The sequence below is a fragment of the Plectropomus leopardus genome, chromosome 10, assembly GCF_008729295.1.
Source record: "Plectropomus leopardus isolate mb chromosome 10, YSFRI_Pleo_2.0, whole genome shotgun sequence".
In the NCBI taxonomy this organism is placed as follows: Eukaryota; Metazoa; Chordata; class Actinopteri; order Perciformes; family Serranidae; genus Plectropomus; species Plectropomus leopardus.
The window spans coordinates 4,173,431-4,199,545 of record NC_056472.1 but is presented as its reverse complement, the minus strand read 5'-3'; the positions used below and the strand labels follow the sequence as shown (position 1 = coordinate 4,199,545).

At 38.6% G+C, this 26,115-nt stretch overlaps 1 protein-coding gene across 1 annotated transcript in view; it reads left to right on the top strand.

Moving 5' to 3' along the window:
• Positions 1-22,646, top strand: part of LOC121948882 (collagen alpha-3(VI) chain-like) — a 57,105-nt gene extending 34,459 nt beyond the window's left edge. The window contains 33 exon segments of the mRNA XM_042494407.1: positions 2,186-2,264; positions 2,385-2,530; positions 2,621-2,713; positions 2,814-2,867; positions 3,112-3,183; positions 3,277-3,303; positions 3,409-3,453; positions 3,641-3,694; positions 3,792-3,854; positions 4,144-4,209; positions 4,805-4,858; positions 4,951-4,986; positions 5,091-5,153; positions 6,271-6,333; positions 6,823-6,885; positions 7,208-7,270; positions 7,783-7,833; positions 9,316-9,351; positions 9,491-9,553; positions 9,982-10,044; positions 10,467-10,499; positions 10,617-10,653; positions 10,759-10,770; positions 10,879-11,372; positions 11,519-11,621; positions 12,047-12,748; positions 12,895-12,997; positions 13,094-13,152; positions 14,597-14,857; positions 15,635-15,721; positions 20,015-20,074; positions 20,963-21,148; positions 21,824-22,646. Coding sequence (XP_042350341.1) covers positions 2,186-2,264; positions 2,385-2,530; positions 2,621-2,713; positions 2,814-2,867; positions 3,112-3,183; positions 3,277-3,303; positions 3,409-3,453; positions 3,641-3,694; positions 3,792-3,854; positions 4,144-4,209; positions 4,805-4,858; positions 4,951-4,986; positions 5,091-5,153; positions 6,271-6,333; positions 6,823-6,885; positions 7,208-7,270; positions 7,783-7,833; positions 9,316-9,351; positions 9,491-9,553; positions 9,982-10,044; positions 10,467-10,499; positions 10,617-10,653; positions 10,759-10,770; positions 10,879-11,372; positions 11,519-11,621; positions 12,047-12,748; positions 12,895-12,997; positions 13,094-13,152; positions 14,597-14,857; positions 15,635-15,721; positions 20,015-20,074; positions 20,963-21,148; positions 21,824-21,864 — 3,432 coding nt within the window. The 3' untranslated portion in view covers positions 21,865-22,646.
• Positions 22,647-26,115: the final 3,469 nt, after the last annotated feature.

The following is a 26,115-nucleotide window of genomic DNA, read 5'->3' as shown; positions in this document are numbered from 1 at the left end:
GCAATGATTTGCAAATTCTTTTTGACCTATATTCAATTGAATACAACCCAAAGACAAGATGGTTGATGTTTAAAGTTTTTTTTCAATAATCAAACACTAATTCTGAATTTGATGCCTGCAACACATTTTAAAAAAAAGTTGGCGCATCTTTACCACTGTGTGACATCACCTTTTCTCTTAACAACATTGAGTGTTTGGGAACTAAGGACACTAATGGTGCTTTTCCACGACATGGTACTGGCTCTACTCTACTCGCCTTTGGTATCAGATACTTTACTAGGGGTCATTTTCCATTGTAAGATAGTACCAGCTCAGTGTAGCTGGTTGTCATAGGGATGCTGTGGGACACTCCCACTTAGGGAAAGCCCCATTTTCCGGTGCGCACCACTAATACAACATGTAACATTCATAAAATGTGCGGCAGCACACGGTCAATAACAGGGTTTCTGCGAAAAAGATTCTACTAATACAATACCCGCTGGTAACATTTCCTCTCTCTCTCTCTCTGTCCCTTCTGTCGGATGATGAGGACTTCAGGTGACTACTTAAATGTAGGAAGTTAAATGCAGCACCGCTTCATGCACAGATGGCCGCAGCAGGAATAAACACAGAAGTTAAATAGTGGAGACAGATGTTCGGAAATGGAATGTAGTGAGTGAATAAACATACAACATTGACATATTTCTTCTATACTTTTTATTATTTCAGGAACCGGTATGTGCAGAAAATATATAATCTGTAACACAAAAGTGACCCATTTTTTAGAGCTCCCCCTGAATGTGTCAGAGGATCCGAGCTCCCCTTAGCTCCCCCGTCATTGAACCATGCATACACACAGACCTGCACTCGCTGGATACGCTCGTTGGCCAGTTAGGTGAGGAACGTTTGCATCTCCTCAACCGACCACGGTGCAATCTTTATGGTTACCATTTTGGGAGGAAAAAAAAGATATTAAAGTGCGGCCGCTACGTTAGCTTAACTGTTTGTGCTGTTTAGGGTATTCTGTGCGTGCCATGCATTGATGACGCAGCGACGTTTCTCTCTCACCAATCAATGGTCTGCAGTGTTGTCACCTCATCTTTTAGTACCTCTTAGTATGTGGTCTCCTGTTTTTCGAGCCCCAGGAGCGCAGGTACTAAAAAGGTGGTACCAGGTACCAGGTACCTAATGGAAAACCAACAAAAAGGCCAGCAGAGGAGAGTAGAGCTGGTACCATGTAGTGGAAAAGCGCCATAATTGTTAAAGGCTGGAAAGTGAAATTATTTTCTAGTTTAGCTTAATATGTCTTGAGTTCCTCAACAGTCTGTGCCTACATTGCTGCATTTTGTGCTTCATATGCTCCACACATGTTCAGTGTATCGAGTCTGGACTGCAGACAGGCCAGTCTAGTACCTGCACTCTTTTAATACATAGCCATGTTGTTTTAACACATGCAGAAGTTGTCTCATTGTCTTGCTGGTATAAGCAGGGATGTCCCTGAAAAAGACACTGTCGAGATGGCAACATATGTTGCTCCAAAACCCTTATGTGCCTTTCATCATTCATGGTGCCTTCATAGATGTGAAGTTACCCATGATGCCATGGGCACTACTACTGAAATCCTAAATTTCTTGCAAAGGTGCAGAAACGTTGTTCTCAAACTGTTGGACGATTTGCCCATGAAGTTTTTCACCAAGTGACCATCCTTGCTTGTGAACAACTGGACCTTTTGAGAATGCCCCTATCAAAGCTAATAATGATACTTAAGCCTATTACCAGTGAACCTGTTTACCTGTGGAATGTTCCAAACAGGTGCTTTTAGAGCATCCCATAGCCTCACCAGTTTTGCTGCCCCCGTCCCGAATTTTTTGTAAAGTTTTGTAGGCATCAAATTCAGCATAAGTGAAAATTTGACAAAAAATAACACATTTGATCAGTTTGAACATTTGGTCTCTGTACTGATTCAATTAAATATACATCCCAACTTTTTATGCAAATCATTGCATTCCATTTTTACTTATTTTTACACAGCATCCCAACTTTTCTGTAATTGGGGCTGTATTTAATTTACATGTAGGTAAATAAAACTTCAGGATCAGGATTTGGGCCAAACACCTGATATGGACATCTCTAGTTTAAATTTACCAATGAAAGGATTTATGGAAAATGTAAGGAATGGTAACATTAAATTGTTTTTCCTCCAAAGATTGTCATTCATCTGACTGATGGTCTTGATGCCCCATATAATGAAATGAAAAGGCGAGTTGAGGAGCTTCGGCAGTCAGGTAAGAGGATGATCCAGCACAAATGTTCCTTTATGATTATCTATCCTCTTTGAAATTATAGCAGTATTATATTATGGAGAAGTAATTGGTGTACCTAAAACTCTTGGATGTGCAAAACAGGAGTGAACAGTTTCATCCTGGTTGGGCTGGAGCGGGTGCCCAAATTTGAGGATGCTTTGCTCCTGGAATTTGGTCGTGGCTTCAGGTACACAAGACCCTTGCGCCTCAACATCATGGACTTAGACTATGAGCTAATGGAAGAAGTGGTGAGTACTATCAGAAGTCAAAATATTTTTGTGAGCTTTCTGTTGTTCCCCTTTCCCAGTGCCTAATATTTTTTTTCTTTTGCTGTATAGGACAACATTGCAGAGAGGGAGTGCTGTGGTGTGCCATGCAAATGTACTGGCACCAGAGGAGACAGAGGAGCTGTTGGCCTTCCAGGGTCTAAGGTATGCAATGTTTAAAAAAATATTTTTTGAGACCCTGTCTTTAATTATACCAGAAAAGAATTGTTTATCAGAGGCTAATACTTTGGCGTTTGTCTTTCAGGGCAGTCCAGGATCAGCAGGAAGCCAAGGACATCCTGGAGATGAGGGTGGACCTGTAAGTTTAAATGCTTTGCTTACATATGTAGCAGTCTGACATGAGTAACATACAAATGTAATTTCTAGGAGACAGGGTTGTCCCTGCTGTAAACTCTCCTGATCCACACCTTTTTCAGTTCTGAGAAAAGTTAAGAGACAACTGTCTTTTTTTGTCTTTTTTTACTCAACACTTCATGTCCCTTTATACTGTATTCCTTTTGCATTTTGCCATGGTATTTATTGTCTTCATTCCGAACTAACAGGGAGAAAGAGGTCCTCCAGGTGTGAATGGAACTCAGGGTTTCCAGGGATGTCCTGGACCAAGAGGTCTTAAGGTAAGGCTATGATATAAGCTGTAACATTCAACTTACTTTAAATTCAAGTATCTTCAATATAATGATGTAACACCATTCCTGTCTTTTGTTTAGGGCGGTCGTGGGTATTCAGGAGAAAAGGTGAGTCTTTGTCTTTTTCATTAATTCAAAAAAGATATTATTAGATAAGGGTGTTAGAAAAAGGCCAACACACTGATTATTTTACCAACTGCTGCTATGTTGCAGGGTGAAAATGGAGAAATTGGGCTAGATGGAATCAATGGAGAAGAGGTAAGTGTGTCTTAGATTTTGTGATTCAGTCCATTTGATTTATTATTATGTATTTTACGGAATCATGAATGATCATTTATTATCCTAAGCTGTTTGGTGATCTGTGTTCATGTGGCAAAAACATGTGAATGTGCTTTGTTTTGTGCATGATTGTGGGTTTTAATTTGCATTTGCTTTTTGCTTTTAGGGCAAAAGTGGAGTGGCCGGACCCCCAGGAGACGGAGGAAACCCCGGCAGAAGAGTGAGTGACTGGATGCAATTTTAGCTCAGCCTTTTCCACACGTTTTTCTGTAAAAATCCCTAACTCTTATCGCTGATAAATACGTTTTTGCTTTTAGGGTCCCAAAGGTCTCAAAGGACAAGCAGGAGACAAAGGAGAAACGGGAATCAGAGGAGACCCTGTGAGTATTATGGAGACTGTTTATGTTATCATTTATGGATTCCCAGACCAGCTTGGATTGAGACATTAAGCAAAAGCCATCCATTCTTTTAGGGCCACTGTTTTAATACCCTTGAGCTTAACTCTCAACAGTCAAAAAAGAAAATGTGCTGTCTGACCATTTAGCATATGACTGAAAAATTCCCGCCTCAGCCTGCCATCACTCTCCCAGGCAGCTGGTATACATAAGTTCTTGGTTTGTGGTTTAGGTTGTTTGAATGTAAATTGAAAAGTGGATTTCTGTTTAACAGGGTACAAGTGGAAGAGATAACAACACCCCAGGACCTAAAGGAGATCCTGGTGATGCTGGACCAGCGGTAATGTCTTCCTTCATACTTAAAGAAAAAACAAAGACAACAGTCCCATGAATGTGTTATTCACCCTTGGAAACCTGAGAAAATTGGCAATGAGCAATTTGACACGAAATGAGCATGAGGGAATAGAAGATACCAGAAAATTACCTAAAGAAAATTAAATTTAAATTAAATAATAAATTTAATAAAATGGAAAAAACAAAATAAAAATGAAATGACCTGGAAAAAAGTTAAAAAAAAAATTATAAAAATGTTTTAATAAAGTCTTTCTGTAACATTATTTAATGCATAATAATGATAATTCCAACCATACATTTCCCCCTGTTTTTAAATTTTAATTTTAATAATTTGACTCTTTCTTATTTGAAAATGTTACAAATTTCTTGCATTTTGCGGGATATTTTTTGCCAAACTGCTGCCTATCCCCCTATTTTTTTTAAACATATCAAACCAATTTGTTCACGCTTCAGAAGTTTAAATGCTTGTAAATGCAGCACAAGTAATCTTGTCAATCCAGGTTTAAAAGGGTTAACTAATATGGTTGGTTTTGTTTGGTGTGTGTGTGTGTGTGTGTGTTTTATTTCTTGTGAAATGACAGGGAGAGCCTGGCGAGGATGGAAAGAAAGGAGGCCCCGGTGAAGTTGGAAGAAGGGTAAATCATTTCACTATGTCACAGTATATTTGCTAGATATTGACTTGCCTTTTTTTGTTAATCAAGACTTATTTCTACTCCCTCTTCATTAGGGTGCTGATGGCAGAAGAGGCCCACCTGGACAGTCTGTAAGTCCCTTTTTGTTATACCATATACTGTTTAATACTTAAACAACAGTAACTGCTGTAGTGGCAGTAAATGTTACATATTGTTCCTCGAATGTCATTCAAAGGGAACCCCTGGAAAGCCAGGTGCTGATGGTGTTCAGGGAGGGCCTGGTATTGGAGGATCTAGAGTAAGTTTGTCATTCCTTTCACTGTATTTGGCAGATTCTTAAATACACTTGCCAAAACATGCATTATAGTGGATGTTGTCATTATTGCTCATACTTTTCTTGGCCACATCAGCAAGATGACATATTGTTTTGACTGGACTGTGTTATATATTGTGTTGTCTTAAGGGTCCGGAGCTTTTCTGTGTATTTAGTCTTTTTTTAACAAGTCAATCTAATTCTTGCAGACAGAAGTTAAAGAAAATAAAACCAGGTTTTTAAACAAAATTCTAATGCACCATCTTTTTGGTAATAAAACTATAAACTCTTCTCTGTCCACCTCAGTCATTGTCTGTCCATCACACACACTGATTCCCCTGATCTTTTCAGCTCCCACACCAGGGCAATTATCTGATCTGTTTCAGCTGGGCAGCAACCATTGTCCTGACTGCCCTGCTTGCTTACTATAGGTCTTGCAGTCTTTTATATGGTGACATAATGGTTTGTAATATGTGCAAAATATGTCAGGCAGACAAGAAGACAAACATGCATGAGAGCACAGATAATTGACATTTTACACAGAACATAAATAATAATAATAATAATAATAAACAACAACAACAACAACAACAACAACAATAATAATAATAATAATAATAATAATAATAATAATAATAATAATAATAATAATTGTTATCATTATCATCATCAAAATAATAAATAATCATAATATCAATACATAAACCAATAAAAAGTTAAACAATAAAATAAAATAATAGATGAATGAATGGACATGGACAGAATTATGACAAAGATATAATTTGTCATAATGATGATACAAGTAAAAAATATCTGAAGTGAGTTGAAACGCTATCCTCCCTTGCTCTTACACATAACAAAAAAGCAACAGCTTTTTAAACTCTTTCAAAAACATATTTGGCAAACCCCCCTAATGAGATATGAAATATGAATTATTTTTGTGTGCTTGCTTTTGTTTCTGTCTGAGTGAATACATCTCCCTTCATGACTCTACCTCTCATGACATCTCAATATCTAGAAATGTGAGTTCATTCTTTACTTGTGGGTCTGGAGTACAGTTCTAATATGTAGCATCTTTGATGTCTGCTTTGTGTTTTTTAAGGGTCCATCTGGACCACCTGGAGCACCAGGACCCAGAGGAGAAGCTGGAAACCCAGGACCCAGGGTGAGTGAACTCGTTGAGGCCATTTTCTAAAATACAACCTGTTTCTCCACCTGTAACTTATTCTTTATGGATCACATGCAGCACCAGTTTTAAATGGTAAAACACAGAAAGGGAGCACAGAGCAGACATATTAAAATGTCACATAACCTGTGTCGACTACACATTACCACAACAGCAATGGCACACTGCTTTAATCCATTCAGATCCCCCATCCATTCCAATGGACATCACTTTTCTCAGATGTCTAGATGGACAGAAAACCCCCCACATAATTAAGAATAATAATACCAAAAATGTTTAATGAAAAATGATTCATGAGTGAATTTAGAGTAGAACTCTTCTATTCATTAGTAAATATTTTTTGTGTTTGGAACACCATTAGGTTCTGAGCAGGATAATAACTGACTTGAAAACATGTGCACAGTATTTTGAGAAAAATCGTCTTGCCTGTGTTCTTGTCCTCTGATGTCTAATTGTTTTGTTTTTTAGGGTCCCGGAGGTAAACCAGGTCCCGCAGGAGATAAGGGTAGAAGAGGAGCTCTTGGGCGCAAGGTATTGAGTGGTGGCACAACTTAAATTCTTCCATAACAGGCTTGTTTAATTTCTAAACATGCTGGCCTGAGCCTAGCTCGCTCACATTACTGGACACACACGTGTAGTCCATTGGCGCAAACATGAAAGCACTATAAGAAAACATTGAGGCTCAGCTTGAGATCGACTGCAAAAAGACAACATAGTAACTTAATTAAATCTATAGACAGTGTAAGGAAATATTTGACTTTTAATTTGAAGCCTGGACATTTTTTGAATCTTCAACTCTTGTGTATTATATCTGTCTCATTCTCTGTTTCTGGCTATCTCTGCACCTTTGTAGGGAGAGCCAGGAGATCCAGGACCTAAGGGTGTTGTTGGACCTCTTGGTCCCCGTGGAGAGCCTGTAAGAATGAAATCTTTATTGCATGCACTGTAACATAGAACTGGTGAAAATTAGCAAGATTTAAACTCCCATGATATATCGAATTTGCATGGATTGTCATGTTGTTTATAAAACCAGATATATTCTTTATGATATAGTAGATGATTATTAGATAATCTTCTCAATAACTGTCCTGTGAAAGAGAACACTTTGGCAGGAGAGTTGTGGCTTCAGGCTGCAGGTTGAAGAAGCTATATACTTTGCAGCACTGCCATGTGTGATTTAGATCAAGACTTGTGTTGCTGTGTGTGTTATATGTTAGAATGTTTGGTATGCGACCTGATTTAATGAAGGAATCAACGTTTTTGCTGAGGAGGATCTTATTCCATGTGTTCTGTGTTGAATGAATACCATAACATTTCTTAGTATCATATATCAACACTGTTGGGACAGAATGGGGTGGGGACATGGGGGGCTGTTGGCCTTGTTTCCTTTTTACTACCAAGCATTTCACACTCTTATTTGTTTTATAGGGTGATGATGGAAGAGATGGATTTGGTGTTGCAGGGCCTAAAGGAAGAAAGGCAAGTGAATTCTGACCCCTAGTAATACACAGTAAAGGTATATGTGGTAATCCCCTGGTGTGTCTTCATTTTGGCCTTGATTATCACCTGCTATTATAGCCAATATCCAGGGAATGTTAAAATCACAGACAGAAATTAAAAAAAGTACAATAAAGGTAGTTACAGAGCTGTTGGAGTACTATATAAGAAATAATGTACAGCGAGAGGGTCATTATTGCAAAATGAACCCCAACAAAGAGATGCAGCGCCCCAGTGCAAAGAGGTGGGTCTTGAATCATCCGAATCACCCACTCACTGTGCATCGTCCTGCTTGTTACACGGCAACATACTCAAGACATCAATAATTTGACACAAAATAATGATTTAATCATACCTATTTAAAAATTATTGTATTGCTTCTGCTAAGTGTCAGTGATTAGAACTGCATCCAGCTTAGACTGTATAAATAAAAGACAGCTACAGTGATATCACCAATTGGTCTGTAAACTCCCACTTCGAACTCTCAAGTTTAGCATTTTGGCTGTCGCCAGCTTGGATTTTTGGGGCCAGAAATGACCAAATTTGGATGAAATATTGGAGCTGTGGAGGAGTGAGTGGCAAATCTGACATATATTTATTTGGAACATCTTACAAACATATAGGGCGGCACGGTGGCTTTGTGGTTAGCACTGTTGCCTCACAGCAAGAGAGTCCCTGGTTCAAATCCCAGTTGGAACGGGGTTCGGTCTGGGCGGGGGCCCTTCTGTGCAGAGTTTGCATGTTCTCCCTGTGTCTGCGTGGGTTCTCTCTGGGGTCTCCAGCTTCCTCCCACAGTCCAAAGACATGCAGGTCAGGTTGATTGGTGACTCTAAATTGCCCTTAGGTGTGACTGTGTGCGTGTATGGTTGTTTGTCTTTATGTGTCGGTGAGCCCTACGATGGTCTGGCGAACTGTCTCCAGCCCCCCTCCAGCCCCCCTGCGACCCTTACGAGGACAAGCGGTTACAGAAAATGACTGACTGACTACAAACATATATACAAACTCAACACAATAGTTACTATGGGCCAGTTTAAAACTATGATCACCAATTACTCCACTTTTGAATGGAACTGTTTTTAATGGTACATTGCCTGTTGTTGATGTTGTTGTTTGTTCTTTCTTTGTGTTTTCTGTGCTCTCAACATCAATGATCCCTTAAGATTTCAATAAAGGTTAAATGAATGGATAAAGATACCCCAAGTACAATATATCAGGCTTTAAACATGTATATGTCTTTGGACATTTTACATGGGGGTCTAAAGGGCTTTTGTTGCCTGCCTCCATTCCAGGAAATGCAGTTTTTGGCACATCCTATTTGGCTTTAATTTTTTCACTGACAAAGTGATATCAGCTAAATAATGAATGCCATGGCTCAGGCCCATTCAAACATATGTTTATCAGGGAACAACTCTTACAAATCTCAAGATGAATAAAGTTAAAGTTTATATTCACAATTCTCTACAGGGTGATGACGGCTTCCCAGGATTCCCAGGACCAAAGGTAATGGAAAACATTGACTCTTGAAATGAAATTCCAACAAAGTTTGTATATTACAGCATTACACTGTACACTCTGGGCAAAGGGCCTTCTTATTGATGCTGGTTAATTATATTCATTCTCTTTACTTCCATCATTTTAGGGAGAAGCAGGCGACCCCGGCACCAAGGGAGGACCTGGTCGCAGAGGAAATCGTGGACAGAGGGTATTTTTTTTCTCATATAACTTAGATTAGGGTAATATAAGTGTATAGTTTCACTAAATCCTTTTAAAACTCTGGACAGATATGTTTGGTATGATGCACTAGAGATCTGGTTTTGAAGTGTTATTTTTTTCAAATATGTAGTATGTAGTTTTGGCAGTAAGTGAGCTGCATGAGCATTAATGTCTGAACTTTTGAAGTGTTATTTTTTTCAAATATGCAGTATGTAGTTTTGGCAGTAAGTGAGCTGTATGAGCATTAATGTCTGAACTTTTGAAGTGTTATTTTTTTCAAATATGTAGTATGTAGCTTTGGCAGTAAGTGAGCTGCATGAGCATTAATGTCTGAACTTTTGAAGAGAGTGAATATTTTAAGCTCTTTTTTTGACAAATAGGCTTAAAAGTGAATTATTCTTCTCTTTTTCTTTTTAGGGAGTCTCTGGGCAGATTGGTACACCCGGTCAGAAGGGAGATGTTGGATATCCTGGACCATATGTAAGCAACATGAATTAAACCCCTTTTTTGGAAAGCTGTGTGAATTGGTTTAAATGACATGGTGCCACCATGGCAGAATATGCGTTGTGATTTACAATATACACTATCTTGAGTGGTCTGATTTTTACAGTATCTTCATGTACATTACTTCAATCAAATTTATGACACATAGTTTATACTGCACAATGTAACACAGTAAAATTCTTAACACAATTAACAAAAATAATGGTATTATATATACAGTGTTGGGCTCATACCTCCTCATACCTATACTTTTAAAAAGTAACATTAGTACTGTAACGTGTTACCAGTATTGAGCAACATGTTATTGCCCAACACTGTATATAAGCAATACAAAAAATAAAGTGCTTTTTATCATTGTCCATGTCCAGGGGTTAACACAACTGTTTTTGTTCCCATAGGGTCAGAAAGGACCGAGAGGACCAGGTGTTGTGGTATGTGCTCATATATCAGACTGTTTTGAATGTATTGAATGAACAAACCAAAGTAATTTCTAATGCCTGTGATCAAAAACTTTCAACATTTTTCCTTAAATGTGTCTTTTTCCTCAGCAATGTGACCTTGTTAAGAAGATCCGAGGCAACTGTCGTAAGTATAATTTAATAAGCACCAATAATGATAATATTGTGTCATGTGCTCCAAAAATGTCTCACCACTTTTTTTGCCCCCCTCTCCCCCTCCTTTTTTTACCAGCTTGCTGCTATGGTAAGTACAAAAAATAATGTTCATTTGATGATAACTGTTTGAATGACTGTTTATATGTTGTATGCACTTCTATACAAAGACCAAAATCCTCTGTGTGTATGCCATTAGGTAAGGAGGAATGCCCGCTCTACCCCACCGAGCTTGCCTTCGTTCTGGATAGCTCTCAAGGTGTTGGCCGCCCAGCCTTCAACAATATGCGTGACACAGTTCTGCGCCTCGTCAGAGACCTCACCATCTCTGAGAGTAACTGTCCAAGAGGAGCTCGTGTTGCCTTGGCCCTGTACAGTAGCGAGGTAACCACTGACATTCGCTTCTCTGATGCAATAAAGAAACGTGCTCTGGTGCAGCGCATTGAGGGCCTGCAGGTCCCAACAACCAGAAAGGAGCGCAGCTTGGAGACGGCCATGAATTTTGTGGCCCAGAGCACCTTTAAGAGAGTACGCAGTGGCTTCCTCATGAGGAAGGTGGCAATCTTCTTTGTCCAAGGACCAGCTGGTCGGGCTCAAGCACTTACTAATGCAGCTCTCCGCCTCCATGATGCTGGAATTGCGACTCTGTTCCTGGTCAACCGTGATGACAAAGAACTAAGCAGAGCACTGCAGGTAAAACAAAGCAATAAACAAACTGGTATCTCAAAGGGGAACTGAGCATTACATATGTTTGTAAGGCATGTTTACGGTGTCTGTCTCAAAAAGAAAGAAATTCATACACTGTATTATTAATATTTTTGCCTTTTCTTATACACCAGGTCAACAACACAGCACTGGCCCAGGTTATTGTCCTTCCCAATGCTGGAAGTGCACAGTATGATTCAGTCATCGAGAAGGTGATGAACTGCCATGTTTGTTTCGGTAAGAGCTCTGTGTTTGTGAAAAAATGGTGACATCACAATTATTGTCTCTTGTTTTTTTTTAAAGATAAAATAAGATAAGGTAAGGTCTGGTAAGGTATTGTATGCTATGATAAGATAAGATTAGATAAGATAAGATAAGATCCAGTCTGCATATTAAAGTATCCTTGGGCAACATACTGAACCAATAGCTCCCAATGGCTGTTCATCAGTGTGTGAATGCGTGTGATTTTTTAAAAAAACTGAGTGGCAGGTGACACCTTGTACAGTAGCCTCGGCCACCAGTGTGTGAATATGGGTGAATGTGACAAGTTGTGTGAAAGTGGTGAGAGTGTTCAAAACGACTAGAAATCAATATTGCCATTTACCATTCTGACAGTTCTAGCAATGAAAGAAACATTATGTTCTGTGTTTTTCTTATTGTAGACTTCTGCGATCCAGGCCAAATGTGTGACTACATTCCCCAACCGCCCAGCCGAGACAGGAGGTCCTCCATCACAGACGTGGACATCGACATGGCATTCGTCATGGACAGCTCTGAGTCCACCTACCCAACTGTCTTTACTGAGATCAAACGTTACATCGCGCACATAGTTGAGCAGCTACAAGTGTCTCCAAATCCTGCTTTATCTGTTCACCAAGCCAGAGTGTCTGTGATCCAGCAGGCACCTTATGAGTTCATCCACAACAAAACCGGCATGCCCATCCATGTGGATATCGATTTGACCGAGCACAACTCAGCTCAGGATATTGTCAAATTTCTGCTGGAGAAGACACCGCAGTTAGAGGGCGGCAGGGCGCTGGCGGCGGCTGTCGAATCAACAGTAGAGCAGGTGTTTGAAAAGGCACCCCTCCAGCGTAACAGGAAAGTACTCATGCTCTTTGTGACAGGAAGTGTGGAAGCAGAGGAGGCACAGCTGGTGCATATTGCCACCGAGGTTAAATGCAGAGGCTACTTCCTGGTCATCCTGGGTGTGGGTGAGAAGCTGACTGCTGGAGATGCTCGTGTCTTGTCGCGCATGGCCAGTGAGCCGTCAGATGTCTTCTTCAAGCGGTTGGACAGCATCTCAAGCTTTTACGACAAACACATCCAGACCTTTGGCACGCTGCTACCAAAGTATATCAGCAGTAAGTTCAAGATGGATAGCTGTCAATCAATCCATCTCATTGCCTTTTTGTAGACTACGAACTTTTTTAGGCTGACAGCCATCAGTTGCATTAATTAAACCAAGTCTTGTGAGTGACATACTCTGTTCTCTTAATTTTCTTCTCAGTTGAAAATGCTTTCTACATGTCCCCTGAAGTCTCCAAAAACTGCAAGTGGTTCCAGAGTGACCAGCCACTTAAAAACCCCTTCACATCATCACACCAAGAGGAGTAAGTACTGTGATATTCCTGTGCCCTATCAATTGTTTCTGTTCAATCCTTGGATACATCAATGGTTTCATTCACTATTTATTGGTACATTTACAGGAAACATCAGAAACATCATGAAAACCACCAGACAGTCCATCAGCACAGACAGCACAAAGGTACGATTGTGATTGTTTTAAATCAGTATGAGTACACTATATTTAGAATGTTTTCACTACTTTACCTCTCTGTTAGTCAGTGATTTTCAATAGGAAAAGGAAACTGTTAAATCACTTTTAGCTAATTGAACACAGGAACTGCTGGTCTACCGCTGCTTCAATCAGTTAGTTAGTGCTATTGTGTGACTTTGGTAAATCCGAACTAACACTTTTAATGCCGAAGTCACACTATATTACAAACTTACTGTTTGAAGCAGCGGTAGACCAGCAGCTCCTGTCTTCAGCAAGTTTAAATAACTGTTTTTGTCAATGGAGTCTGATGGCTTTGACGAGAGCAGAAAAGGGAAACCTTAAGCTTTCTTCTTGTCAGAACCGGATGTTTAAGCAGTGAAAATACTCTCATTATAGCATAAGCATAAAATCTTCCACATCCATGCATGAGTCCAGAGAGTGCACAAGTGCACAAGTGTTTCCTCTGACCCCGCCTTGGCCTTAGGCTTGGTCACAATTAATGAGTCTGGATTGGGCTATCAGTGACTTTTACAACTTTTAGGACATACCGATATAAATAAGGGCTATTTAACCCTTTTAACCCTGGATTGACATCAGTTAATTTGTGCTACATTCAGACACCTCTCACAAGCTGTTTAACCCTTTAGCAAATTGGTTTGCCATTTTCTTCCCATGTTTTTTTTTTTTTTAAATCAATGACCAACTTGACAAGAAATGTCTCGCAAATTGTGAGAAATTAGTTAAAGGTGACAGGAAAATGACCTGAAAGTTAGTTTTACAAAGAAGGGAGAATTTTGAGAAAAATATCAATAAATAAATAAAAAAGGAAAAAATGTTTAGAAAATGATATTCTCTTATTATTCTTTTATTATTATAATTATATATTTAAAATTATGGTACAGAACAAAAAAAATATTACATTTTTCTTTTTTAAAAAATTTTCATTACTTTTTTGTGGGTCACTTTCTTTTTTCTTTTATTATTATTATTATTATTATTTATTTATTTTTCTTTCTTTATTTATTTTTTAAACTTTTCTTTTTTCTTTTTTTCCCAGGTAAGTTTCTGATTCATGTCTTGTTAAGTTGCTTATACCCTTTCACCCATGTTTACTCAGATTTCAAAAGGTCTTCATACTAGGTTAAGTTAAACAGTTTGATTTGATTCGATTGGATTCGACTGGATTCAATTCAGTTTAAACCTTAATGCTGTGAGTTGTAAAGTGCAGATGATATTTCTAAAAAAGTTCACTAGTGAAAAACCATATTTACACCCATTTATACCTCCACAATTATGACCTAACATTAAAGTAATATCATCTTAGCTACATTTATCCACGACAGCTACTGTCTTGCTGTTACTTTGAGCAAACTGAACACTTGCTTTCATTTTGCATTGTCCTGCCTTGACACTGTTTATCTTATCCCCTCAGATGCAGATGAGCTGCACGTCTCTAATGTCACCTCCAGCAGCTTGAAACTGCGTTGGACCAGCTCAGACCCCAAGCTCTTTGTTTACTTTGAGGTAGTGGTGACACGGTTACATGACCATGCCCTGGTACTGAGGACCAATGTGTCGGGCACAGAGCTCACTGTGGACAACTTGCAGAGCGCTCAAACATATCATGCTGTTGTCACCGCCCACACTGCAGAGGGTCAAATTGTCTCCACCCGCAAAGGCATCATGACTACCAGTAAGTCCATAAAGACATCAACAGATATGTTGTGAGTTTGCTTTTTAACCCACAAGATAACATATTATTGAAAACAGCAAAAAGCAGTATCCCTGCCCCATAACTCAAAACATGTCAAAATACTAAATATATGTGTTGACAGTTACTTTATCAATTCCACTAAATGATAAAAGTGAGTTTTGAAACTTTGCAGCTTTAACCCTTTTTTACACAGAGATTGCACTATAGGGCCACAACTAAGTCCCTTCTTTATGCCTCCTTTGCAGTTTCACATAGAAATCATCATGCATCATGCTGCTACAGTGTGTGATTTTTTAGACAGCATGCCAGCGTGGCCGAAATAAAGGAAACATGACGAACATTTAACACAACAGCATCGACCTCTCATTTGACATTTAGCATACATGTCAGCAGTATTTTATAAACAATAACCATGGTACATGGTCATTCCTTGTATACAAAGCATACAAAGATAGCCAGATATTTCTTGCCAAGGTGCTCATTGCCTTTTGACCATGTTTTCAAAACAAATAAAAGTAATTTTCTAAGGTTCCAGACGTATAAATTTTCTTGAAAAAGGTGTCTGAGAAACAAGAAAACTGATGTCAATCCAGGATCTAAAGGCTTAAATCTCTCTCACTTTTTTTAGATGTCTTGGTCCTTTTTCACCCCTTTAATTCATTGTAATTTAAACGTTAATGTATACGCTTAAGCTAAACTAAATTGAAACCACATATTTAACGCTGTGTTCCATGACTTATGATTTCACTTTGACAGAAGCAGCAGAGCCCAAACCAGTGCATAAGCCAGCCAGCCAAGGGACAAGTACTGTAATAACCGCACCACTGGACAAACCAGAAACTGGTGAGTGACTGTGCTTTTATGCAAGTGAATATGTGCACACATTTGTGTGTGCAGATTTGATTTCTCATTTTACCTACATTCTTTCACTTTTAACCTGCATAACTTGTTATTTAGCAGAAAAAAATGTGCTGTCTTTGAACATTCAGCACAAATTCATTCAATGTCTGTGCTGCATTAACATTCATGGTTTGTTTGTATTTGGCTGTCTCCCAGACAGAATATTAGTCATATGAATTAAACCTGCTAAAGAACAGTGCTATGCAGCAATGTTACAACTTTAATACTACACAAAATTTCACTAGTAAAAATACTGTGGGTCATTCAGAAAAACTTTTGAAATCTTCTACTCACTGAGTCTTGGTTTGTAGATTTAATCTTTTCCTTAATATTTTGTGACAATTAAAGGAGTTGAAGTTGCACTCTCTGTGTCACTTTGGAGGAAAATGCCTTTTGTTAGAGGGAGAGTGGAGGCAATGAAGATGATTTACAGCTTCCGTAGTTGTTTTAGGGGTAAAGACTTACAGCTGCTGCTTCTTAAAAAACACAAAACTTAATGCATAATTGAGACATGAGAACATCTACTGGCTGTAAATTAACGAGGGTCTTTGCAGAGGCCCTACTTTCATTCAGTTATTATTATAACAGCAGCAATGCTGTCTTTATTTACAAGACTTTGATAAGCCAGTGTGGGCAGCACCCTGCAGTTTACACAAACTGACCAGAAAAGAATGAAACAGCAATGCAACTAGGGATGCACATTTATATCAGTGCATCATTGGTATCAGATGATATTGGCTTGAAGATCAACAATGGGAATGGGCCAACATGCTAATAATCGGTTTGTCATTGGTATTGGCCAAAATTGGCTTTAAAATCAACTATAGGCCAACAACATTTTCTTATTTTGCACAATAAAAGAATGTAACATACATTGAAAAGCACTGTATTTCATTTCTCCATGTGCTGGTGGGCCATCATGATAAGAGTATGCATCATATGATGTTAATTCCACTACAGAAGAGACTCAATGATCACTAAAATTAGGTGGGGAGAAAAGTATAACCGATACCGATATATCTGATAACCGATGGCGCTATATCGTTATTGGTATCAGTTTTCGGCCAATTGAGTTGTTATGTGTTGGCATATTGGATACCAGCAAATAGTCCAATATCGTGCATCTCTAAATGAAACCAAGACTCTAGTGGATTTTTCCATAATTAGTGATGACAAAGTATCTCAGGGGTCCAGCCTAGTCGCAAGAATAATGTGTCGGTATTGTACATTTCTGCAAACTACAGCTATGCTACATTTCCAATGTTTCATATCAACATTTCTAAAGTAATGTAGTTCAGATTACATGTATCTGAGTTAAATTTCTAATCAGGAGGAGAAAGGGGATGTTGTGTCATGTGAGACTTAGGTGAGATGGCTGCCAAGCTGCAGACCACTGTTTGAGACCAGTGACATTTCCAGTCATTGGTCTGGCGACAATATTGGGTATTAAGCCAAAACGTGATCTTTTCCAAACCATAAACGAGTATTTTCTGTGCTTGAACCTAACCACACATTAACCACAGTGTTGTCACAACACCAAATTGTAAATCCAAAGTGAAGAGAGTTTCAACATATCAGCTACATATGAAATGTACAAATGTGACATATCAGTGTTTTGCAGAAATGTACAATGCCAACATTTATCCTAGATAACTAAAATCAACTAACAGTAGCTGTAGATATAACTAACTTTCCAATTCACCAATGAAAACCTACACTTAAACCTCTTTCTTTCTACTGACTGCTTCATTTCAAAATGTCCAAACTCCTCATAATACCAGTAGCCTGAGCCCTCTTAAGAATGTTATGCCATTTTGAATGCCAATTTCCAATGCACAATGAGAATGAACCATAGCAGCACTATTTAGACTCCATTAGAGCCTTTTAAACACTCTTCTAATGTGAATGTACCCATTACCAGCATCTTCTTTAACAGCATATAGTAACTTGTATGCATCATATCGTTTATAATTTAATCTTAACACAAACTCTTTTCTCTCTGTCTGTCGTCCATCACTGCTGTTGTTTTTGTTTTTTTCCTTTGTGCATGTTCTAGTTAATGAATTTGCAGACCCATGCTCACTTGACTATGACCCTGGAATGCCGTGCAAAGACTATCAGGCTAAGTGGTTCTTTGACAGAAAGAACGGGATCTGTACACAGTTCTGGTATGGAGGTTGTGGAGGCAATGACAATAGGTTCGACACTGAGGCGCTCTGCTTGAAAAACTGCATGAGCTCAGGTAAGTGGTTATGGGTGTGAGACCCTCTGAGGGAATGTGCCACTCCCTGGTATGATGGCGAAATATTAGGCTGCATATTGTGAGCTTCAACTCCAGATACGAAACCATGGATATATTATTAGATCTGGATACTGGACACCAAGATGGTGTCTATTCAGTACAGTGAGAATTTCTTGCCTGTGCATATGCCAAAAAACCTCTTGAATTTGCACCGTAGTGTTTCTTCTACTGTCCCCACCCCTGACTTCCCTCTTGGACCATATATTTGACATTGTGATGACATCATGACTTTTTAAACTATTTATATATATATATCTCTGCTCAAGGAAAGTTTTACAAACATAAAACCCCCATGGATCAAAAATTCATAAACGAAAGAATCACAATTGACTTAGCTTGCAGTTCAAGGTCTCCTGTTAACTGTTTTATAGTGGTGGCCTATGGGGAAAATGATTTTTGGGCTGCAGGGTTTTTTTTAGTGCTGCATTACTGCAAGTGACCACTGGGAAAATTGAAAACAAGGCTCAGCTGCTTCCCTTGGGGCTTGTACAAAATGTACAAAGGAATATTTATGAAACCTTGCCCTAGAACTGTGTTTGTCCATAACTTAGCAAGTGTGACTAGGCACACTAGGCCTGTCAAGCTCTGAATATCTCCATATGCTAAAATGGTGCCTGCATACGATTCTGATAAAAGGGACCCTAGTTTGGAGGGTTGTCTCTTTTCCTTTCCTACATTTCATGTAATGTTTCACAATGTATCACAGCATTTAGGGTACTACTAACTTCCAATGCCTGTCCTTGGAGGCGCCTTTAAAATAAGAAACATAAAATATGATCACAGACAATACCCAACAAGCTTAAATAAAGAGATGAAATTTTTAACCAACTAGCGAAGCTGTAGCTTCAGCATTAGCTTTTGCCAGCTGGCCATGGCTTATAAACTCTATTTGCTGCAGTTTCATCTGGCAAAATCCATGGTTGTTGGCTAGCAAATGTGATGCTTGCTTGTTTGTAAAACTTAAGACCCATTGGTAGTGGCGCTTAGCTAACAGTCAATTAAATACATGCAATACATAGAAATTGAGGAGGGTGTATTGAAAGTGTCATATATAACTGTCACCAAGGGATAATATGACTCACATCCATCAGTGAGTTAAAAGGATGGTTTTGATTTTTTTTAAGTGGGGTTGTATGGGGCAGTAATACATAGTCAGTGTAGTTCTTACAGTAGGCTAGATGCCAGTCAGCATGCCCCCAGTCTAGAAAAGCAGGCTGAACTAAATGTATTTTAACCGTCTAAATAAGACCCACCAAAAAAACAATCTCAAACAGTTCAAGTGCACACTATGTTGAGAGTATTTTAACTGCTTTACCTTTCTGCCAGACAGCCTATTTTGACAGAGAAGCCATTAACAGCTTCAGTTCCACATCTATGCTCTCATCACAACCACCTGACTCCATTGATTGTCATTTTAGCTCACTAGTTAGTTTTAAACTATTCAGTGATGCTAAATCTTTTTCTCAGTGGAGTCTGCCTTTGAAGAGAGCAATGTGTCTCATTTCTTGGTGGAAATCACTGTCTGATATTTAGGTAAAGCCATGAAAATATGCCCAATATAGCGTACATTTTAACTGACATACATTTTTTTAAAGTGACTAAAATATGTTTTTTTGCCGGCCCCTCCACAGCAGTAGATTGCTTAGCATCCACGTCGGACTCCAGCCTGCTTCTCCAGAAGGGGGCTTATCGACTGACATCTTTTCTAATGTAATATGCTGTATTTGGATAAGTATGTCATACAACCCCACTTCAAAAAACCTAAACTACCTCTTTAAAGTTGGAAAAGAAAGCAACCTACCAATGGTTATTTGTGACTGATAATGTGGTCATTTATATCCATATTGCACCATGTTAAAAATCCTCTTGGTATTTTTCCAACAGCTTGTGAACATGTATTTCTTTAAGCTGAAGCCACTTTTATGTTTCCACAGTGCCAGAGCCTCAGTCAGAAGTGCAGCAGGTTGAACAGGTGAAGATCATGCCAGTTCCAGGTGAGATCTCATCCACAAATTCACATGAGTAGTTTCCTGTCAGCCTACAATATTTTGTGACTGTTCCTTCCCCTCTTACTCCCTGTTCTGGAGACATAACTGACATTGATGTGGGTGCACGTGTTTGCCATGCCAATGGTAGCCAATTAGAAAAAAAAAACACTTCCTTCCCTGTCTAGTTTTAAACAAGCAAATCCACATCCTCCAAACATGATTTCGATCAAACCTTGTCAGACCACCTCTAATGTTGGGCATATATCTGGACATCAAGTCACCACTTAGGCATCCTCTGTTACATAATTCAGTTTCCACAAACTGTGCTCACTTTGCAAAACAAAAAGTTCTTTGTATTCAGCTGGAAACCCGACCACCTCCTCGACTGCCCCTCAGATGGTCCAAATGACTGACTGAACAAGTAAAAAGCCAAGCATGGAAAACCGAGAAGGTTACGCTTTTGTCATAGGAGCGAGCCAAGTCATAACCACAGAGAAAATAAATGGAAAGCCTTGTTCACTGGTTCATTGTTTTTTGGCAGTGCGCCTCACTCAGAGCAAGTTCAATTTGTCAGTCCCGCGTCAGTATCAGAGTAAATTGGCACGAGATACTTACAGTCCATGCTATATCTCATGATTATGGAAAAATTGAAGTCCGCTGTCAGTGCTTTTGTTCTTTCCTTGAAACATTTACAAGCCGATTTCCTTTCCACAACGCAAACTGGTCTCTGGCAAAATAATGCCATTATCTCTTCAGTACAAGTCATTATGTATAATGATATATTTACAGCTAATTGCGCCAGTCATTGTTGTTCATGAAAGCACGCCAGAAATATTTGCTTTCCAAGTTGCACGTGTTATCAAACTTTCCCTGATTGTTCTCCTTCTCTCACAGCGGCCTCAACAGCCGTAGACATTTGCCAGCTTCCCAAAGAGGAAGGTTCTTGCGCCAAATTTGTCCTCAAGTGGCACTTCGATGCTGTCAGCAAGAGCTGCACACGCTTCTGGTATGGAGGCTGCGGCGGAAACCAGAATCGCTTTGACACGCATCAGCAGTGTGTGAAGGCTTGTGGAAAACCAGGTACTTTCTTGTTCATAGTAAGAATCTTCTGCTATCACTGATGAGCTGTTTTCTGTGAACAGGTTACTGAGCAATGATGGGAAACACCTGAGGGAAAGCAGCACTGTGGTTTATTCTGCAGGGCGATGGACACATGTAACACGACCTCAACTCCCAGTGAATACAAATGACAATCAGTTAAAGGGAGTCATCTTTTCCGGTTCTTGCATTGAAATGTTAAACTTTTATTCCAATTTTTGGGACAAAAGTTCACTTGAACTCAGTCTGTTGGTCACTTTGACTCTGCATCCTTCTCATTTTCATGAATGCAGCATCTCAGGAAGGCATTAAATTATTTTTTTTCAAATTTGGCACAAACGTACACTTGGACTCAATGAAGAACTCATTAGAATTAGAAATCAATGGTTAAAGGTCACTTGGACCTCAAAAACATGTTTTTGGCTTTAACTCAAGAATTCATAGGTTAATTTTGACAAAGTGTCACAAATGTTTAATGGGATGTAATGATGAAGTGATGACATTATATAACCAAAAAGGTCAAAGGTCAGATTACACCATCTACAATGAAGATAGTTTAAGGCATTAAAAGGTTTTTGAGACATAATCTTAATGTGTAGATAAATCTTTGTTCATAATAAATGGCTAACTGTTTTTTATCTATTTATTCATCACCAGCACCCGTCAACCAAGGCGTCATCGCTTCAATAAGAACATAGGACAAAACATGGCCAGCTGTCCCCTCTGTTTTGGGGATTCTGAGGAGAACCATCTAAAATGGCCATACTGTAAGGAAGCAATACCAAAGCAATGGTGGCTGCACTGGATTCCACAAAAATGGACTTTATCCCCAACATTCTTGAAGTAGTCTTTTTAAACAACAAGAAGGAAGGCAACACGATTTGCTGCATGATTTGTTTTAACCTACTGGTGCTACATAGTATGTTTGTTTTACCGATGGAGTTTCATTCAATTTTGTAAAGTCCCATTTTCTGGAACAATGGCATCATATGATTTTTTTAATTCAGTTTTATAATTAAGCAAGAAACATATATGAATATCTTGGACAGAGATTAGCAATAAATCAGTACATGCAGGGCTGGCATTATTCAATGCAGTAAACTTTTTTTATGTTGTTTTTGTTTTACATTCCACATTCACATAGCAACATTGGCTTTTATTGATTTACATTGTTTTAGAACTCACTTGATCCCTGTGGAATCATTACTTCACTATTTTACAGTCACAGAATCCACAGCAATGTTTACACAGGTCTTGTATGGTGGTGTGTGTATTTAAATGACAGTGACCAAACATTAATGTAATGTTAAGTGCACTTCTGGATCCACTGCCTCAAACACACAAGTTCCAGCTATTGAGAAATGGAATGTACTTGTCAAGCTGTTTTTATTTTTTATTTTTTTGTTTCATTTGGTTTTACTGAAATTTGTGTTTCATCTGGGTATAGGGGAAATAAACATGAATTAGACTTTCTAATAAACATGAGCAACTCATTCTTTTCTTTCTTGTTTTGAATTAAGACTTATACACAAGAAGCAGTTACAGAGGTTAGGTTACTGACTTTTACTCAGAATATGAATAAAAGCAGAAGTAGCTGACATATTCACACTGAATGTGCAGGTGGCAATTAATGTGACGCTTGTGGTTGTTATTTAAAGGGGAACTATGCCCATTTTCAAAATCCATATCTTTTATTCCTATGGTTTATACAGTTAAAAAATAATAATAAACATGAACAACTTTCTAAAATCGAGAAACCAGAAGATTTAATGATGATGTCATAGGGTCAAGTCTGACGCTACTATAAAATAAATAAATGGTGAAAATGTTCCAGAGACACTGAGTATGTTTACAACTTGAATTATTGTGTAAGTCTGATAAAAAAAATAGACTTTTAAGATACATGTAAACGTGTTAGTCCAACTGAAATCATACTGAGTCGAATTTCTGTGTGTTAGTCAGATTAAGACACCTAGATTGTGCAACTGCTGGTCGATTTACTTTTTCATGTATACACCTCAACTGGACTTGGACTGGCCTAGGCGTTGTGCACATGGTTCATGGTCCCTTTTCCACGTTCCAAAGTCGAACAGCATAAATTTGTAGAAGAAAGTCAGGAAAAAACAAAAGAAGAAGAAGGGAAGAAAACAAAACTAGATGCAGTGCCAAGTAAAGGATAGAGTACGAAATGTTCAGCACAAAAAAGTTATCCATGTTGTCAACATTCAACATGCAACCTGTTTGCAGATGATAATTGTTTGGTGTGGGATGTAAACCAGAAGGTTCAGCTACTAGCTAAAAAGCAGGCATATCGCCACATATCACGGTGGTGTGGGACATACTTCCATCAATAAATCAATTCTCCCCCACTGTTTGTATGCAGTGACAACAGTGGTCCTATTAAAAGGCCTGATTGAGCTATAGCTGCTTGACTTAACTGTGCATGTAAAAGTATTGACTGAGAGCACCCAGGGAGATGTTCTGAGAATATGAAAACATTTTCTGCTTCTGAACTGAGAAGACTACAATAGCATAAAGCTTATTTGGGTATAAAAAAGAAAAAGAAAAAATAGCATTCTGTAGTTCCACAATATTACCGAATTTTATACTTATGAAATCAAAAGTTTGAGACTCTGGTTTCTGGCTTTGACAGAGAGTAGATCATGTTAAAAAAAAAATGTTTGAACTTTTCTAGACCATAGAAATAACATATTAGAATTCTTGACCTGTTCAGATTCCCCATCCAACTGATCTTACTTTTCAAGGATGTCAAGATCTATGATTACATTCATCTGACTTTACCTATATGCACAAACATTGGATTATTATATCTCTGAAAGCCAATTGAAGTGTTCCACGTCATCTTAAGTGGACTGCAGTAGAGTTACACCCCCTGAAAAACTATGTTTTAGGACATATTAAATATTTTTTTGGCATACTAAATAGTATGGTATTATGGGTGTTGAAATGCAACTCTATTGTCATAATTAAGAATGTTTTATTATGAACTCGTTATTGCTCCAAGTATTTATTGCAGCCACCTGTGATTTGATGACTCCCAGAGGAAAGCCTCAGCCCAGACACAACGTATTCACCTCCAGAGGCTGGATCCTCTGAACCTTGTGGGATATTAATGTGGGTCATCAGGACCTGAAGTCCTCCCTCACTAAAGTGGTCTTACTGCAGAGACCAAAAATCATGGTGTGTTTGGGCAATATTTAATGTGTAAAGTCAAACATCTCAAAGTTTATTACAAGTAAAGCTGCCGTCCGACAGCTGAGAAAATCCAAATAGCAGCTTTACACACTTGATAAATAGTAACGAGCTGCTGTGAAACTGACTGTAGAGCTTAAAAAAAATTAGCCAGAATATTCACAGATGGACGATGTTTTGCCAACAATAGCAAAGTACTTTTAAAGAGCTCTATAGCAGTAACTGATTAAGCACAGTTTTTTAAAAGCTACCACTGAGGACACTGTGTTTTCATGATTGTGTAGGAATTTGGTAATTTTAACAACCTTAGTTTCATTCTACAATAACAAACACATTGTACCTAGTGGGTTCTTGACATAGACTGTATGAATAACAGACATATAGCTACTGTGTTGTCACTCACTGGTTGCCATTCCACCCTTAAATATGCACCACATTGGGCTTAAATAAAATGTAAACTGGTTAGTTATATAGAAATGAGGCTTGGAGAGGAGCCTTTGAGCCAATGCTGAGCTGACTGGGGTGACATACAGCTGGTTCTCCCCATAAATAAAGCATGTGGCAGTGAGGTGCTGATCACCTCTCATAATCACCAGCTAGCATCTGATCCCACAGAGCAGCTCTTCCTTGTTTTGGCTCCATCTTCTGGTCTTTGTTGACCCAAGGTGAGATGAACACCACAATATGCATGATGAAGTCATAATATACCCATCGGTATATCAGAGTATGTGTTAAGGTTGTGCATTTTAAAAACTAAGAAAAAAACTCTTTAAACATAACCCTTTTATACCTTTCACAAACCTTTGAACCCAGAGCAAAGTGGTGCAATTTCTTTCAGATTCATGAGGAAAATGGCAATAAGCAAGTTTTAAAGAGTTAACCCCTCTGAAGCCTGGGTCGACATCAGTATTTGTGCTGCATTCAGACACCTTTTGCAAGCATTTAAACCTTTGAAACCTGAGCAAATCTTTGTTTTTTACTTTTATTTTTAGTTTTCTGGTAATTTTCCAGCAACTTCTGTTGAATTAATTTCACACTTTGTTTTGCTTTTCTTTTCTTGACAATTTTCTGGGGTTTTTTTGCAAAGTTTTTGGTTATTTTTTGTTAATTTGCTAATTTGCTAAGTTGTTAATTTAAGGGTTAAACTGGTTTTCCTCACCAGTTCTTCAGGCTGAGGCAACACACTGTATTAGGTGATGTGACCATGTTAAACTGTGTACTCCAAGATTCGGTCTGTTTGAACAGGGATGCGGACATCCCGGGAGAGAGATCAGACCTAAATCATTTATAAGCAAACAAAGTAAAGACGTGAGGAGTGCAGGCTTTGTCACTGTCTGGATAGAGGAAGATTAAATATTTGGTCAGTGAATATAAAAGGCCTAGGGATGTGTTCTTTCCTCTACCCCAGCAGAACATCCAGATGTCCAACAGCTCATTGTTTTGACAAACTCCCCTGACTTCCTCTCATACTCATCACTTCATTTCAGCATTTCATCACATCATTTCACAGAACGGTCCACCACCTTCTGCTGGCATGTCACACACTCTGATGTTTGTCATGTAGAGTTAAAACAAGCGTGGTATGAATCATGTGATGAAAAAAAAACTTTTAGCTGTTCTTTGCATTTGAGGCTGTTTTTCAAAGTTAGTGTTGTGTGCGATTCATGAGTTGAAAACTTGTCTCCAGTAAACTCTTTGGGGCAAAAATACGGAATTAAATATACAATATACACAAT